Here is an 18,359-nt window from a genome sequence, read left to right on the forward strand (position 1 = left end):
CTGCTTTTACAGTAACACGAACAGGTGATCAGCCACCTGTGCTTTCCCTTTGAGCTAGCCTTTAGTAAAAAAAAAAATGCATAGACCTTGTATATATTTGTAGACACTGGCAAATTTTAACACTACATCCATTTCATTTTTGGCTCCTCCTTCCAAAATTAAATCCTAAGTAAAGTCTGAATTCTATATCGAAAATGCCTGGACTGGAGCAGTCTATGGATGCTCTCTCTTATTCCCTTGAAATTGCATTCTCTGGACCAGGAATAAAGAGAGGGAGGTGATGTAATTTCCAGGTGACAGACAACCAATTCCAAAATTCCATCCCCTCACCTGTCCTTAGTTCTGATCATGTTTCTTAAACATTTCGCTCCTCTCCATAAGAAATCTCATCCCTTGGACCAGGACAGAGGACACGTGGGGGATGAGATTTCTGATGTGTTTCTCTGCCATCCTTCAGCAATTGTTTCAACCACTTGTCCTCAGCCCTCTCAAGGGATGCAATTTCTGATAGAGCGAAACATCTCATAATTTGCACCTCATCTATTCTTGGCCCTGTTCCACAGGGGAGCAGATTTTGACAAGTCTCTCACCCTTTTGAGAATTTTGCATCACTTGTTTGCTTTAAAAGTGATGATTTTTTGTTACTTTTAGTAAATATTACATTTTACTTGGAATGTTTCAATAATTCTAATTATATTCCAGATGGGAATAATTTTTAAATGGTACTCTATAAAGGTATAATGATGAACATTCTGTTGGCAAGGATGCCCAGTTAAAAGTAATATTCCTACCCTGATTTCTGTCTATGTGTCTGTCCCTTTCCCATAGCTGTCCCACCAGAAAAACTGAAATACTGTCATTACAAAAAAATTAGGACCAGATCCTTGCTCCCAGTAAGAGTACTTTGTGCCGTTCCAGCTAACAAAGCAGCCTTCAAGATGATCTAAGTGGCCAGCTGGGGATTCTCCTAGTATGATACAGAATTTCCAGGGGCATAAGGCCAGTGTAGCAATGGTAACTGCAGATGTTCATCCCCTTGTTAATTCATGCCAATTATTTTGGCAGTCAATAATGTCCTTAACTAGTCTGTCACATTCCCTCTACCCCTTCTGCTCTACCAGTGACACCACTATTAACATCCCTTCATCCCCACACACAAACATCTCTGCACCATCTCTACAAATATGCCTGGAACACTCTCCTACAACCTATTTTTCAAGTCACTGTGGGGAAATTTTCCTAAGTGGCTAGTGATTTGGGATGCTTCCCTTTTTGAATGCCCAACTTGAGACACCTTAAAGAGGCCTGATTTTAAGAAAATGCTGAAAACTCATCTCTGAAAATCAGTCTTAAGTTGGACCCCACAAAAAACTGAGCCATGGAAAATCAAGTCACTTTTGACAAACTTGGTCTAACTCTCTCCCAAAAATTCACTTTTGCCACAAAGCTTGAAAGAAGTGAACTATAAAAATGTAAACTTAAAAAAAGTTTGCTAAAAATTTGCATGAAGTGAGTTACATGATCATGTGGATTTAAACTTGTCTATTTCATCCCTTTCCGCTATAATTTGTTCTCTCCATCCTTTGTTGTCATTTTAAACTTCTAAACTATAAGTGCTTCAGGGCAGAAACCACGTGAAGATCCTTGCACACCTGTCCTCTTAATACAAATAATAAATTATGGTTTTTTGTTTGCAATCTTTTATTGTTTTGTGAGAGTAAATGTATACACAACTTTTAAGTGTTAAATACATTCCGTTGTTAGCTCTTTGGGGGCAGGGACTATGAATTATTTTGTATTTGTGCAGCATCTAAAAAAAAAGGCACCCCAAATTTAATTGGAGCCTTTGGACACCAGCCGAAGATATTAATAAATAATGGCAAGATCTCCAGATTATCAAATCAGTGAGGGGAAGGTACCTAACTTAAAAACGGCTGCAAAGCAATATCCAAGTTCCTCTACTAGCTTTGAAATGGTTATTGGAAGAATCTGTCAATGAACAAATGCTAAACTCTCAGAGGCAGGGCAAGGCCAGCCTTTTTGCTGTGTTTATAGACTGCCTTGCACAATGGTCCAGGACTGGGGCTCCCAGGTGCTATCACAGTGCAGAGTCGCATTAACTTTTTGTCGGCCCGGCGCCAAATGTGTTTGTGGGCCGCCCAGGGGAACAATTGTAAAAAAACAGGCAATCGACACAGGAGTTATCTTTGACACAGCGCACAGCTGCCGAGCACAGGTTTTATTTAAGAGTTTAAGTTGCAGGTGGAGGTAGCTACCACTAGGGTACCAGCAATGGTAGCCCAAGGGCAAAAAGAACACACACAAGTGCACGTAAAATTAAATTACAAAAGAAAAATACAAAATTAAACACGGTGGGTAAAAATAGCTAACAAAAGCCAAAGCTGGCCAAAACACCAGCCAGGTGCTGCTCCCACTAAAAGGAAAACTTCACACTATCTCACCCTTCACATTTCTCATATGAACTACCAGGGCTTCAATTGATTTTTTTTGTATGAAACTGGGGCAGATTTAAAACATTTAAAAATATGAAAAACCATAATATATTTTATTTACAGCATTATTATTCATACTAGTCTTGCTTGTCTAACAAGTACATCTGCCATACTTGAAAGAACCCAAGGAAGAACCTCCATTAGGAAACCCTCTTTAAATCTGATTGATGGGTTAACAGCAGGATGCTGCCTTTGCAGTAGAAGTGAGGGAAGCAGGTGAACTGTGAGGAAAGACTGAGATCTAAAAAGATATGGGTTGGCAGCCACCCTTTGAGAAAAAGTTAAGGGATATTAAGATGTTACCCAGTTTATTAATTATTATTACTGGAGGATGTTCATGCTAAAAGTAAAAAGCCAACCTTTTTTGCTCTAGTCAAACAGCATTTGCATTGTAACAATTTAAGTTTCAGGAATCACCCATTGTAGTTTACCCACACATACAAACCCTATCACACATGAGCATTACAAGAAAAGAATTAACCTGGCTTAACTGCACTGACATTATTACTTAGCCTCTTCTCTCATGGTGTGTTGAGGGATAGATATGAAAGAGGTTTATTTTTCATTTTAATGAACATTTCATATACTTAACATTTAGATTAAGTTCTCTCCCCTTCCTCCTACACACACACACTTTTGACTGAAGCATTATTCACCCCATTACTAACACTGCATCAGTATATTTTAGGGCTGTCAATTAATCACAGGTAACTCACGTGATTAACTCAAAAAAATTAATTGCAATTAAAAAAATTTATCGCGATTAATCACAGTTTTAATCGCACTGTTAAACAACAGAATACCAATTGAAATTTATTAACTATTTTGGATGTTTTTCTACATTTTCATAAGTATTGTATTCTGTGTTGTAATTGAAATCAAAGTGTATATTATTTTTTATTACAAATATTTGCACTGTAAAAATAAACAAAAGAAATAGTATTTTTCAATTCACTTCATACATGTACTATAATGCAATCTCTGTCCTGAAAGTACAACTTACAAATGTAGATTTTTGTTGTTACTTAACTGCACTCAGAAACAAAACAATAGAAAACTTCAGAGCCTACAAGTCCACCCAGGCCTACTGCTTGTTCAGCCAATCGCTAAGACAAACAAGTTTGTTTACATTTACGGGAGATAATGCTGCCCTCTTCTTATTTACAATGTCACTAGAAAGTGAGAACAGGCATTTGCAAGACACTTTTGTAGATGACATTTCAAGGTATTTATGTGCCAGCAGCATTATCTCCTGCAAATGTAAACAAAATTGTTTGTCTGAGCGATTGGCTGAACAAGAAGTAGCACTGAGTGGACTTGCAGGCTCTACAATTTTACATTGTTTTATTTTTTAATGCAGTCTTTCTTGTACATAATTCTACATTTGTAAGTTCAACTTTCATGATAAAGAGATTGCACTACAAAACTTGTTTCAGGTAAATTGAAAAATACTATTTCTTTGGGGTTTTTTTATAGTGAAAATATTTGTAATAAAAAATAAATATAAAGTGAGCACTGTATACTTAGTATTCTGTGTTGTAATTTAAATTAATATATTTGAAAATGTAGAAAACATCCAAAATATTCAAATAAATAAATTCTATTATTGTTTAATCATGGGATTAATCTGCTTAATCGCTTGACAGCTCTAGTTTATTTTAGAAAGCTGACAAACTGTGGAATGGTATAAAGGCATCCAAGGCTGCAGATGTCCCAGTTTAGCATTCAGCTCCCGCGCCACACACCGCTCCGAGTCCCAGTGTGCATTTAACCTTCTAGCTGTTAGAAATTTGACCCCATCTCACATAGGTGGAGCACAGTAGCAGGCCTATGATTTTTCCTCTTGCCTCAATTCACTCCATTGAGGCTTCTGTCAAGCAGGTTCTCACCTTGCAGGGGCAGAGACTCCGAGATTGAGGGGGAAAGTATACATACCACTTGCTCCTTTATTCTGGTATTCTCCTTTCTAAATTAACCCCCTTACCCCCCAGCGAGAGAAGTTTTATGGTAATTTCTACAGGAACATAACATGCCATTCACTGCAACAGTACCATGAAGCTTTTCAGTTGCAATATCATCACAGTGTAACTGAAGCTGGCATGTGGTGACAAGCTAATGCCACCTAGACTCATAGCAAGTGACACAGTTATATGCACCAAGATGTCATGCGGTTCTGAACTGGCATTTTACAGGACATTGGTCATGATGACCAACAGCATATTCCCTCCCCTGTCTCCTCAAAAGACAATCACCTCTGTTACGCTCCTATTTCTGTATACAGTATGTTTGGCATAACTTGGTTGGAGATGAAAAGGTGGGAAAGTGGTAGCAGCAGATAACGGAGATAAATTAAGAATATCAGTGTTGTGTTACTGCATTTTTCCCCAATAAGGGCTTGGAGGAAAGGACCATTTTCTGAGCTGCACAGACTTCTTTCCCCAGGTGTTGCCTATGCCCATGAAGAGGGTATAAGATTACCCTTGACCCAGTGGCCACCCATGTGCTCATCCCTAAGGCAGAGGCCACTATTCGAAAACACAGCTGTACACAAAAAGGATGGCAAAAAACTGCCAGAATCAGTGCTGTCCAGGCATACATATTGTTTTCTGACAGGCAATCATGCTGACAATGAAATAGTCTTTTTAATTATGAAGAAATGACACACGATTAGAAGGATCTTAAAAGAATAAAAGAAAGTCAAGATGAACTCTTATGGGGAAAACTGGGAGAAGTAATCACTATGCCACGTGCAAGCCATACAGTACAAGCCTGCATGCTCTGATTTGTACACTACCAAGTGTGACTTACACTTGCAGAAATGCCCCTGCTCTGCACACGCAGCAGCTGTCTCCTCCTGCAGCTTGCTCTGCCTATCAGGCCGCAGACAGAACAGGAGTCCTATGAGCACGCTGGCACAATCGCGGCCCCCTTGGCTTCCTACCTATCGTCCTCCTTGTCCAGCACCCTTGTCCCAAGGGCAGCCACTCCTTCTCTCCCCCCTTCCCCTCCAGTAGCTGCCTCTGCTCCAGGGAGGGGGAATCATAGAACTGGAAGGGACCTTGAGAGGTCATCTAGTCCAGTCCCCTGCCATCAAGGCAGGACTAAATATTAGACCATCCCTGACAGGTGTTTATCCAACCTGCTCTTAAAAATCCCCAATGATGGAGAGTCCACAATCTCCCTCAGCAATTTACTCCAGTGCTTAACCACCCTGACAGTTAGGAAATTTTTCCTAATGTCCAACCTAACCTGCCCGTGCTGCAATGCAAGCCCACTGCTTCTTGAAGTGAAGGGGGGCTGGAGCGTTGAGAAAGTAAATGCGCTGCGGAGCGAAAAACACACCGGGATCACCCCCCCCCCTTTTTCTCTCCCCCACCCCAGCCAGCCAAGGCGCCACGCGGTACTGTCCCCACACCATGCTCAGTGCCCCACAAGTAGCAAATCCCTACAGGGAGCAGTTTCCCGCACTACAATACTCCCGCCTTTTTCCTCTCGCTCTCCCCCCCCCCTTTGCCCCGCCTCCGCCTGCCCGCCTCTTCCTGCTCTTGCAAGCAGATCCCACCAAGGCCTACGGGCAAACCGAAAGGCACCGCCCAAGCCGCAGCGGCTTCCTTTCTGCTAATGCGCATGCGCCGAGAGGCGGGCGGCCCGGTGGTACGATTGGTCACTGAGGGAAGGCTGCATGGGAGGAGGTGCTACCATACTGGAGGAGACGGGGGGAGGGGCGTTGCACGGGAGCGTCAGAGGGGGGCGTGGCCTGCGTGCCCCTGTTGCAAACTGCTGCAAGGGAGATTTGGATTGCAACCATCTGTCAGCTGATGCGCGGGGCGGCTGCACCCCTGAGCGCCCGGGGACCTGGTTGCTGGGCGGCTTCCAGCGCTCGGCCTGTGGCGGGGCTGAGTCTTGGCTACCAGCCCGGAGCAGACGGGCGCCGTGGGAGAGTAGTGGGAGGGGCGGGGTTGGAGGTGGGCTGCAGCGCCGCCTCTTCCCCCGCAGACCTAGATTCCTCCCTGTCCAGCCAGTGACACAGCATCGATTCCTCCACCAGGCATCCTGACAGCCTCCAACCTGCTCCAGCCTGTGCAACAGCCTCCTTGCAGCCCAGTGACCTCCAAGTCCCCTCTAGCCTGTGCAGGAGTCTCGAACCATCCAGCGTCAAGTGGGACTGTCTCGAATCCTGCTCCAGTCAGGGCAGGAGTCTCAGATCCATCATAACAGCCTCCAATCCTCCTTGAGTCTGTGTGACAGCCTCGAACCCCATAGTGCCCACTGCAGGAGCTTGCAGTCCGCCCTCAACTGGTGCAAGAGCCTTGAATCTGCCAGCGTCCAGCACAACTGTCTCCAGCTTTCGTGACAGCCTCAAGTCCACCAGTATCCAGTGTGACAGCCTTGATCCCACCTAAGCCTGTGCAACTGCTTTGAGTACTCCACCATTCAGTGTAATAGCCTTTTAGCCTTGAATTCTCTACCAGTGAGACAACATATATCCTTCCATCCAGTGCATTAGCTTCAGATTCTCTTCCAGCTAGCGCAATAGCTTCCAGATTCCTGTCATCCATTGCAACAGCCTGTACCACTTCAATCAACGCTAGTTACACCATCCAGTGCAATAACCTCAAATACTCCGTCACTGCCTCCGCGACTGCTGTCATCCCGGAGCCCCCTCCCTGTCACAAAAGAGGCAGTTTTCAGTAGCTGCGGCATCAACTTCATCACCTTGCCTTCAGGAAACAATGGAGCTACCTGTCCCTCAGAAAAGCCCCAGTTACCTCTCCGATCTGTATCAGAACATGCTAAGGGCTGAAGAAGGATTGGGTCCAGGACGGTGGCGGCAGGAGCACCAGCCACTGCGTGGCAGCAGGGCCAGTCTGAGCACCCTACCCAAGAGGGAGCCACAACCAAGTCATCTTCAGAGCAGCACTACTGTCAGCTGTGACCCACATCTCCAGCCTATCATACGCCGACGAGCCAGGTCTTTGCCCACCTCCCCTGAGAGGTTGAAAAATACAGCAGCACCATGCCGTGTTCCTGGGTGCAGCAGAAGCCGCATAAACCGGGTGAGATTTGCTGATGCATTGGGCTTGGAGCTGGCTGAAGTGAAAGTCTTTCAGGTTGGGGAGGACCCATCCATCCCCTTGCATGTCCTCTCCAGGCTTTCCATCAACTCGGACCTTTGCTGCAGCCAGATGGATATGGAGATCACCATGCAGTGCTTGGTGCCTGACTTCCAGCAGCCTGTGGACTGTGTGGACTTCTCCACCCACCTTCATCAGCAGCTGGTGTGTCTAGAATGTGTGACCAGCTCAGACCTGGGGCTCAGTGGCACGGTCCAAGTTCTCAATGTGGCCTTTGAGAAGCAGGTGTCTGTGCGCTACACCTTCAACCAGTGGAAGAGCGTGCATGAAGTGTGTGCTCACTGGCACAACAGCAATCCTGAGGAGGATGGGAAGGGCCAAGCTGATGTCTTCACTTTCTTTCTCCCCATGCCTCCTTTCCTCCTCCAGTTGTGCTCTGTAGTCCAGTTTGCAGTGAGATATCGTGTCAATGGGCAGGAGTACTGGGATAACAACCAGGGTAAGAACTACAGCTTCACCTGCAGGCGTCACCTTCTCAAGATGCCTAGGGAATGTGAGGAGAGCTGGATCCACTTCATCTGACCAAGAAGAAGATATATGGATATGGAATGGCTACAGTGGCCTTTTCTTCCTTGGTGTTCCTCTCTGCTTCTCTGACACCACAGAAATCTTTCTAGAGGCAAAGATGTTTCAAAATAAGAGAGTAACAACTTGTGATCTGTACGAAGCTTTTTTGTAAGAGCCTCAGAAAGGATAAAGGGCCAAAACCTGCACAGATTTACATGCCAGGTGACTTCATGGGATTCAAGGAGATTTCATAGAACAGAAATCAGGGCAGAACTGGCTCAAAGGGACACTGTGTCAGGCTAAATATATCAAAAGGAAAATTATTTGTTATTATTAATACTTTAGATTACATAAACAAAAAAGTTTAAAATTCCAACTTCTTTGTCACCATTTTATACTGTTTAATTTTTTGCACTTAACTCACTGGAAAATAGGTTAGCTTTACTTTTTTGTTAGTTTCGTTTGTAGTATTACACTGGTTCTTGGGCATAATTCCAGTGCTGCAAACGCTGGGGTGCAAACACTGCAGGGCAATGTTTATATCCAAATTATTTGTATTCCTATTTAAACACAAAAATATTGATACTGATATTTGGTTTTATTATTATTTAACAAAATCTAACTATTGATCTGAAACTACCTGATGGGGTCCCCATAAATAAGGTTTTAACCTGATTCTTTTTCTTTCTCTTTTTATTTTTAATCTCCAGTGCTTGCCATTGATACAGTCAGAGTGATTCTTGCTAAGATGTGTTTCTTAAGCCATAAGGCTGGCCCCCTTGGGGAAGGCCTGATATTTTCAAGGTGAGGTTCAAGCCGTTCTTTGGATAAAGTTTTAAAATATAAGCTTGTTCCTTTCTTGCATAATTATTTTCACTAAACAAAACCAGAGCAGTTTTGCACTTTTAATTGCATCTTCCACCTGAGGATCTCAAAGCCCAATACAAATGTTAATGAAAAAAGCCTCACTGCCCCTGTGTGAGACAGATAATTGTGCCTATTTACAAATGGAAACAGACACAAGAGGTTGAGTGCCAAGGCCACACAGTGAATCAGTTTACAGAACCATGGAACAGAGCACAGGAGTTGTGATTGCTAGCCCTCCGTTCCAGTACCCTAACTATCACCATAGTATTTTGAATCCTAAAATTAGTTAGTTCTGATCTCTTCTGACCAGTGGAACAAGAAGTTATCGGCTCCCTCCTCTCTAGCAAAAAGTGGGGTCTTCAGGGAGGGACAATGGCATGGCTGGTAAATCCATGTCTGCTTGGATCCACAGGCAGAAGTCTCCCCTCTATGGGCGTGGGAACACAGCAACCACTTGGAGAGAATGGCCTTCTCCATACTTAGCCTGTTGTTCTGCCTCTTTGTTGAAGAGGCTTTGATCCTATAAAATTTTTGTGATATATTTTGTGATATATGCAGTCTTCAGTTTGGAAAATAGGAGATATGAAAACATGTAAAAAACTTCTCAGATAGCTAGATACCTTGTTAATACAGCCTAAGTATTAAAAAATGACTCGTGATCTTGGGTGCCTGAATTTGGAGTGCTCAGCTAAAGGCACCTTAAAGGGGACTGATTTTCAGAAGAGAGGTGCTCAGTACTTCCTGAAAATCAGAGCCCCTTTAAGGTGTCTCAAGTTGGATATGAAAAATTCAAGCACCAAAATCACTAATCACTTCTGAAAATTAAGGCCATAAGCAACACACACAGCCAGGTGTATACTAGTACAAATACGCACACACCTGAGTTATGCAGTGCAGCCTTATGTCATTAAACACCTAAGAAGTGATTGGTATCCAGCTACTGTGCAACTTAAAGTATTAATGCTTTTTATTTAAAAAAAGTTCATTAAATAAATAAGAAACAATTACTTTTTTAAAAGTGCATAAAATAATTGGACTGGAAATGTCATTCTAACCTTAATCAGCTTTGTTTGTTTTTTTAATTAAGCACTTTTAACATCCTGTCCTAACATTGATTTTAACAAAGTGGATAATAGGTCAATACAGCAAGTTTTGGAGACCAAAGAACTTTAAAACTGCGCTTTTAAATGTACCGTCTGGTACCTAAAGTCTGTAGGTAACTCTCGGAATTCCTCATTTTCAAGTTTCAGCTGTCAACCACCAGCTGAAATTGACAAGTGACATTTCCCACTCTCCTCTGCTGGTTGCCAAATGTTAAGTACATCTTCAAATATAAAAATCCTATAGGGGGAGCTATTCCAATTAGTATCATTAGGAGGAGATTTGACTGGTGGAAAGAGCAGAGAGTGGCAATCTGAAAATCCGGGTGCTGTCCCCACTCTTCTATGGTTTTCTGTATGACTTTGGGCAAGTCATTCAACATCTCCATGATCTGTTTCTCTTATGTAAAGTGGGAATAATACCCATTTTTATAATGGTTTTGATATCCTTGTATAGGAGGTGCTCTCTATAATAACTGCATTATAATCTATAATAAGAGCACATACCGAATGTCTATCCTTTCAACGTGAGTTGATTATTAAAGTTAATATATTTAATTGGCTGGCAAGCTCGAAACCATCAAATATCTAGTATTACTGCACAGGTCAGACCTAATAGACAATTTTTCTTTCATGAAATTACATTCTGATCAATTGGGGAAACATCTTAAAGCATATTTCTTTAATGAAATGTTTCCCCCCAGTTTATAATATGGTAGCATAGCCTAAGGGGTCTGGTTCTCAGTTACTTCATAGGCAGAATTTTATAAGATGGCAAAGGTGCGTTTAGGCCACCTTTGAACTACCTATATTTTTGGTATTGCTGGGGCCCTGCTTCTATGAGTCCTGAAAAACAGAAAACGGTTGTAATGCACTTTGGCTACACACCCAACACTACCCCTTCCAGGTTTGGGAGGAGAGCCAGAGTAGAGCTGTTATGACAACTCTTCATTGACTGAGTAGGCCCTATAGGAAGGAGGGATTTTCTGCTCTCTTTAAGGCCCCTTTGCATTGCTACATCTGTTTAGAAAGGAACTTGCTGAATTGAGAATCCCTAGGAATCTGCTGTCCTAATAGATGTAATTTTTTTTTTAAATCAACAATTTCTCAGCTGACAGCTAACAGCTGAAAATAATAAAAGTTTGCACACAGTTGCTGGTACCTATTTGACAGGGTGTTAACAGGCCAAGGGCTTTCAAAACTAACCTAAGCTCTTTTGCTCATTTTGATTTTCCTAGCTCTCCTATGGCAAACTATGCAAAACTTTTAAAATCAATCAGGCATCCACACTGCTCAGTGTCTTTTGAACTGCACCAGGTTTTATCTTTCATTTTCTATTTTTAAAAGATTGCCAGGGCTGGTTCAGTGATATTATAGTAATGCAATGCACTGTCATGCTAGAAGGAATGGCCTACAAGCTTAAGTTAAAGTGTTGAAAGTGCTGAACCACCTGGAATTACAGAGTTGGAAATAGGAGGGTTGATTCACCCTTCTACATGAGGCAGTTTTATTAAGTACTGTGTAGTTTAATGTATGTAGGGCTTTTGAAAACAGCCTTCAAAACTGAAGTCCTGGCTGCTCTTTGTAGACATTAAAGATTCCCTGGTGGTTGGTAAAAGTGAGGATTTGCCTCAGTCTTCTGGCCAAATTTCTGCTCTGACAATGCTGAGCCTCCAGCTATGCCAGTTAACCTTTGCAGAGTCAAGAACTGAAACATTTTTGGGCCTGGTATTTGTCCAGCTGGTTTAAAAAAAAATAAAGCTAGAGATGGAACATGAGAAACCCTCATGGGAAAATAAATGATATCTAAGCTTAGTCTCAAACCTATTTTTTACAAGAACTGAAAGTTAAAAGCCTATACAGCTGCTAGTAAGAGCTATTGAAAACCTAGATTGGCAGGCTAAAATGTAAAACTGAAAGGGGAAAGGCTCCAGGGTTTACATAGCAGTTGAAAAAAACCTAGAAAAGTTTAAGGAATTTTTTTTTTATTAATAATATACAGCTAGTTGTACAGAAGTCAGTATTTTCATCGTAGATGTCATGTAATAATAAACCATTCAAGCTTGGCTAACATAGCTTTTGTTTTTGATACAAACCCAGAAACTATATTACTATATAAACAGGTGTACACTTTCTGGATTCTTTATTTGATATAACAATTCTGTTATATCTTGATTTACAGTGGTAACATAATCATCATGATAGCCTAAAACTGGTCAAATAATTTAGAATTAGCAGTGGGGGAAGTCCTCATAATAAACTATTTAACAACTAAAACTAGGATTTTCAAAGGAGTATAAGGGAATCAGGTGCCCAGATTCCTTAGGTTCCTTTGAAAATCACAGTGTAAAGTCATGGAGCTCACTCCTGTAAGTTGTTGAGCACCTCTTGCAAAGTGCTGAGAAAACTCAACTCCAGTTTAAGCTAATGGGAGTTGACTGTGTTCACTTTGCAGAATAGAACCAAATGATTGCCAATTAAATTGGGCCTATGTATTTGACTGTATTGTTCTTTATATTCTGAATTGCCAAATGTTTGAGTTTTGCAACCTACAATCCTATGAACATAGCTGTAAAATCAGTCTGAATTTCAAAACAAAATTCACATTTCTCAGATCAGTGTTAGTTTTATGGAATTTAACATTATGGTGTTTAGGCAAGCTTACAGAGTAGTTAAAATTCCCATATTGAATGCTTACAAATTGTTTTGGTAGGGAAGAGAGAGGGATTTCTTTGAAAACAATTATTCACCAAAATTTTCCACCTGCATTGCATTTGATACTATAATTTGAATTTGCTTCTCAGATAGTTTGCTTTGGCAAATGCTACTACTGAAGCCTCTGCTTATGTGCCTTTTGTTCTTTTGAACAGAGAAAAACAAACAAAAATCTAAGACTTGAGTAATATGACTTAATGTTTCTGCTAATGTACTGTATTATTCAGTACAATATGCACTTTATACAATGAGGGGTCTGTCTGACTATCAGAAGTGCCAAGCATCTGTCCTCCCACTGAATTCAGCTGGAGTTGTAATTACTCATCTCTTCTGAAAGTCAGGCCAGCCCTGAGTGTAGCTCTTCATTATAAATAACTTCAAGCTACTAGCAATGTTTTCTATAAATTGTGTATGTAAATTATTTCCAATTACAAGGATGCTGAGTTAAACTACCAAGCTTCCCATTGTAAAAAACATAATTAAGGTTAAGATTCTGTCGCTGGTATTTTTAGTAAATGTCAGAGACAGGTCACAGGCAATAAACAAAAATTCATGGAAGCCTACAACCTGTCCCTGTCTTCTACTAAAAATACCCTGTGGAGGGGAGGGGTGGAAACAGAGCGCTGTCGGGGCTTGCAGTTGCTCTGGCCCTGCCACTGCTCCTTCGGCAGGGGCTGACTGCTTCTGCTTCAGCCCAAGGGGGGGCTGACCCAACCCCAGCCGCTACTCTGGCGTCCCGGGGCTGTCCGCCAATCAGCTGTTCCAGCGCCCTGGGGCTGGCTGATGGTCAGCTGTTCCAGTGACCTCAGGGCTGGTCGATGGCCAACTGTTCCGGTGGCTGCTGCTCCAGCTGCCCCAGAGCTGACAGCTGCTCCGTCTCTGCCCCAGAAGAAGTCCTGGAGGTCCTAGAAAGTCACAGCATCTGTGAGCTCCATGACAGAATCATAGCCTTAATCATAATTTCTATATTAGTCTTAATTATAGCACAACCTTAAAGGTCCTGTACAGTATTAGAAGAAAATGAAATGCAGTAATACGTTGAAAAATGATTCTGTAAAACTGCCACTGTGAGGTTCCAAGTTTACATATAAATTGTGTCTTTAAGGCACAGAGCCAGGAACTTACAGAGGCAAGCATAGTGCTCCTGGGATTGCAAATGTATGCACTTTGAAAGGGTACGGCATGCTTCCGACCACGTTTCCTGTCCTCCAGATATAGGCCGGAGGAGTCGGGTTTTAACACAATCTGTGGCACCTCTTGTGCTCTGCAAGGAAAAGGACAGATTGTGTATAGCCCTTGTGCAGGGATGCCAGGAAGAGTGGAAGGCTCTGGGGGTATCCACATAAGGCTGAGCACATTCTAATCCTAAAACATATTGTCTCTCAGTGGCTCCAGATTACATCTGCTCACTTTGAGCCCAACTGTGTACCCATTATGATGCAAAACACTTTCTCACTTGAGTAGTCTCATTAAAGTAATTGGGACTACTCACATAAGTGTTTGCCAACGTGGGTAAGAACTATTCAACTGGGCCTTTATTTTTTGTCAGAAAAGTAAGCAGATGAAATGGAATACACGCAGGAAGTACTTATGTTGAGCAAGAAAGTGCCACTTTTACATCGTCATTTTTTCTGATCATAACTGCTTTTCTTCCATTTGTAAGAAGCACTGAATTGCCTCTAGGTAAATCACTAGAAATCTTTCTTTTTTGAGTATTGAATTAAACACCAATTTATCATGGATGCTACTAAACCCCATTGTTTACCATTGGTTTATGGTAGAAATATACTGCTGGCTTCCACTGGTAGAAATTCTGCTAAGTGTTTGTTGGTAAATGTTTAAAAAAATCTTAGTGTGAGTGCAGGCAGTGCACAGTAATAGTGCTGCCAGATTATGCAAAATTGAGGCTCTCAGTTTAAAGGTTATGTCATATATATTGCAATATCTGGAGGAGAGGGTAGAACTGAGTGACTAAGCTGTATGGGCTTTCAACATACGGTAGTTTTATGTCTCCTCCCTTCCGCAGCATTGAAGGAATTTACACATGCAAAACCGCAGTATTTGCCCACTAATATCAAGTCCAGTTTTGCCTGTTAGTTTACGTAGCTTGCACTGCTGGATAAATAAAAGCTAAAAGTGACTCTTATTAAATTATCTGTATAACATTGCTGACTACGTGGGTTGAGTTGGCCCAGCATGAAGTAGAACTGAGAGCAGTCTTGCTTTAATGAAGTGGCTTTTCTTTGAGATGCTTTTAAGTAAATAAATATTCACACACTACTAATGGTTCCTACCGCTGCATATGATATATGACATACTCCTACTTATATCATTTTTCTTTACACATATTCTGATCATCAACTGGTTTTGAGCCATCCAGTCCAAGATCTGTACATGGTGGGTACATAGCACCTCTCGTTGCATTGTGAAGGCAAACTTGTGACCACCTTTGTAAATTCACAGGACAACTAAACTTGTCTACATGTGGTATCTTCAAATTCAGTGTTTCCCATCTCGTGGTATAAATTTTGTAAGAGTGAATTCTTTACAGACAGATTGCCACATAATGCACTTTAAAAACAATCAAATTACTGTATATTTAAAATGTTCACATAGTAACTGAATGTCTGTTAGTTTACATCTTGCAACAATGTTTCAGATTCATTTTTTAAAATTAAATATGGAATATGTGTCAATGAGAAGAGAATAAAGGCATTGTCATTATCAGTAAAATGTCTCATAATACTGTACAGAATAAAATTGATCACAAATTTACCACTGCACTAAAAAATGCTTTGGTATATGTAATAATGTTTTGTGTATAGCACATATTCTGTAAAATGCTCTATCCGTTTAAAATAAATAAATTGAAATTTATAATTTTACTATAAAAATTGTGGTTCCAAAGCATTCCTTTTTCACTGTTTTATGTTGTCATTGGTCAATGATACTTTTGTTGTATGTAAATACACAGTGTTTAGAAACCTCAATATGCAGTTTAGCACTATTTTGTTATTAAAAGAGTGACAGACTCAGGTTACTTAGAAAATAAATAAGATGGTGTTAGTTGATTCAACCAATTCAAATAAAGATGGAAATTTCAGACAGTGGACAAGATCCACAAAGGGGACTTAGGCATTGCTCTGTTGTCTTATTTTAGGCACCCTGCTGAATCTTCAGCTCTGAGTTAGATTTCCAGGTTCCCTTTTCAATGCATGAGGGGAGTTAGGATCCTAACCATGGGATTCAGAGCAGCCAGCAAGCTGAGTGAGGAGCTGCCTAAGCTAGCCAGTAGGAGAGGGTTGGTGTCTAAGCTCCACCTCTCAAAGGGAGCTAGGGTCCTAAGTGGGCTGGAGGGAGGCACCTATTTCCATTTGGGATTCACAGCCAGGAACCCTCTCTTGGAGTTGGGTGCCTGAGACAGGTCAGCCCTTTCTCACAAAAAACAATTGAGAGTTCCATACACACAGCAGCTGTAGGACTAGTCTTAACGTCTATGAAAGTAGACACGACCTCACTCTTCTTCATCATTTGTACAGCCTGTTTATGTTGGCAATTGGTGCCAATGAGAAAAAGATAAATAGCTGCTGTGGGATATCTGGGATATGCTTACATCTTTTTTATTTCAATGTGGCACTATGGTTTCTTAAACTGCTTTACCTTAATAGACATCATCTCAAGTTCTGTTCGTATTACACATACTAATTACATTAATTTCAGTTAAGGAAAAATTGCACTGTATTATGGGAGAAGTGTATAGGTTTATGAGGATATTATTGTACAAAACAGGGAAGGCATGTCAATTATTTTTTGTGTAATATTTATCTCTTGGTATACTCTTTGTGCCTAACTATCAGAGGATATTCTGCCGTTAACAATTTCCATGATATGTTTATATTCCAGGCCTTAAATATTATTTGATGTAGTGTTTGTGAATAAGAACTTATACAGATGGAGGAATCTTGTTTCTACACTAATAAACAGAACTACCCCCACTGTGATAAAGCAGAACAGTAAAATAATAGAAGCAAGATGTAGTGAGCTAAATCCCTGTCCCATTGAAGCCAGTGAGAGTTTTGCAACTGATGTTAATGAGGACAGAATTTGGCCCATGTAAGTTGCATACATTTTACATCAGTTTTATGAAGTTATACTATATCTTAAAAAAAATCTTTTGGGAGGGTTAGTGTACTGGCTTTTTTATCTTTTAAGGTCACGTGAGGGTTCAAATTTGCCTGAAACCCTTAAAAACGTTATCCTGGTTAAAATACAGTATTTCTCATCTCATAGCATATTGTTTTCTGTCACATGGTTCTTCAATATCTGTCCACCTAGGGTATGTTAAGATACTCTTAATATGCACAGTGATTACTTTAAAACTGTAGTAATTATTAAATGCAAATTCAGATTTATCTTGTATCTGAAATGCCTTTTCCTCAACACTGAGCAAACACTTATTTCAGATATGTCAGGTGTGTATGTAGATATAATTAAATATTTGACCCATCAATTGCAGGGCTTCTTGCAATGCAAAAGAACAACCTGAAATTAATTGTGATGTATATCATCAATATACATTTTAATCAGCATTAATAACTCTGACATTGCATTGTCAAATTTATTTGGAGAAGAAAACATTACAAATGACAGACCAAATAAATGATAGTATTTACATTATTCTAGTTTGTTTAAGAATGTCAGTTTCACTTTGCAATTGTCATACAAAAATTTGCATTGAAGGTGGGGGGATGTAAAGTAGAGTGCTTTTAGAAATACATAGTATTATAATGCTGTCTGTATGACTCTCCTCTTCCCCTTTTCCTATGCTACTACCCTAAAAACAACTCATTATTTAGTGCTCACATGAAACCAGAATGCACTTTACCCCTTTCCCTCTACTGGTCTCCTTTAAATTATGTGCATACTGCAAATCTATTGGATGAAATGAGATGGGACTGGATGTGGTAGTTGCACAGACATATATCACCCACAGTTTTTATACATATGGCCAATGTCTGCACTGTTACACTAATGTAAAGCTAAAGTAATGCTATTAAAGTCCACGAAGTATCCATGAAGTGATTCCAGACAACAGATTTTTGTCCACAGATTTCATATAGCACTTTTCACATGTATTCTAGTACTTTGCAGAAATAATAAGCAATGGTAAAATCAGTCACAAGTTTAATCAATTTTGTTGCTTAGGACATCATACTGTTAAGGAGTGATAAAATGGCAGCATAGCTTTGCTGATAAAATGACAATATCTGTCTAAGCAGAGAGAAGCTATTTACTTCTGTATTTTGGCTCTGAAAGATCAATGTAAACGCTAATTGTGTATAACTGTAATCCCTTTGCAGCCCTTAGTGCTCTATTTTTACTGAAAAATTGATCCATGCTATTTATGTTGCCTCACTGTTTTATAGCTCCAGTTAATGAGCTATAAAGGTATCAAGAACATTAAGATTAGCTGTTTTTCTAAGTCACTGACTTCATGTTTCAATAAAGTAAAAATCTAGCCT

General features: G+C 40.7%; 1 protein-coding gene across 1 annotated transcript; it reads left to right on the plus strand.

Moving 5' to 3' along the window:
- The first annotated feature begins 6,298 nt into the window (after positions 1 to 6,298).
- PPP1R3D (protein phosphatase 1 regulatory subunit 3D) lies at positions 6,299 to 15,683 on the plus strand. Its single transcript, XM_073309191.2, has one exon. It carries the CDS (start codon positions 7,247 to 7,249, stop codon positions 8,168 to 8,170), a length of 924 nt encoding a protein of 307 aa, XP_073165292.1. The 5' UTR covers positions 6,299 to 7,246; the 3' UTR covers positions 8,171 to 15,683.
- The last annotated feature ends 2,676 nt before the right edge of the window (positions 15,684 to 18,359 follow it).

The sequence above is a fragment of the Lepidochelys kempii genome, chromosome 13 (assembly GCF_965140285.1).
Source record: "Lepidochelys kempii isolate rLepKem1 chromosome 13, rLepKem1.hap1, whole genome shotgun sequence".
NCBI classification, from domain to species: domain Eukaryota; kingdom Metazoa; phylum Chordata; order Testudines; family Cheloniidae; genus Lepidochelys; species Lepidochelys kempii.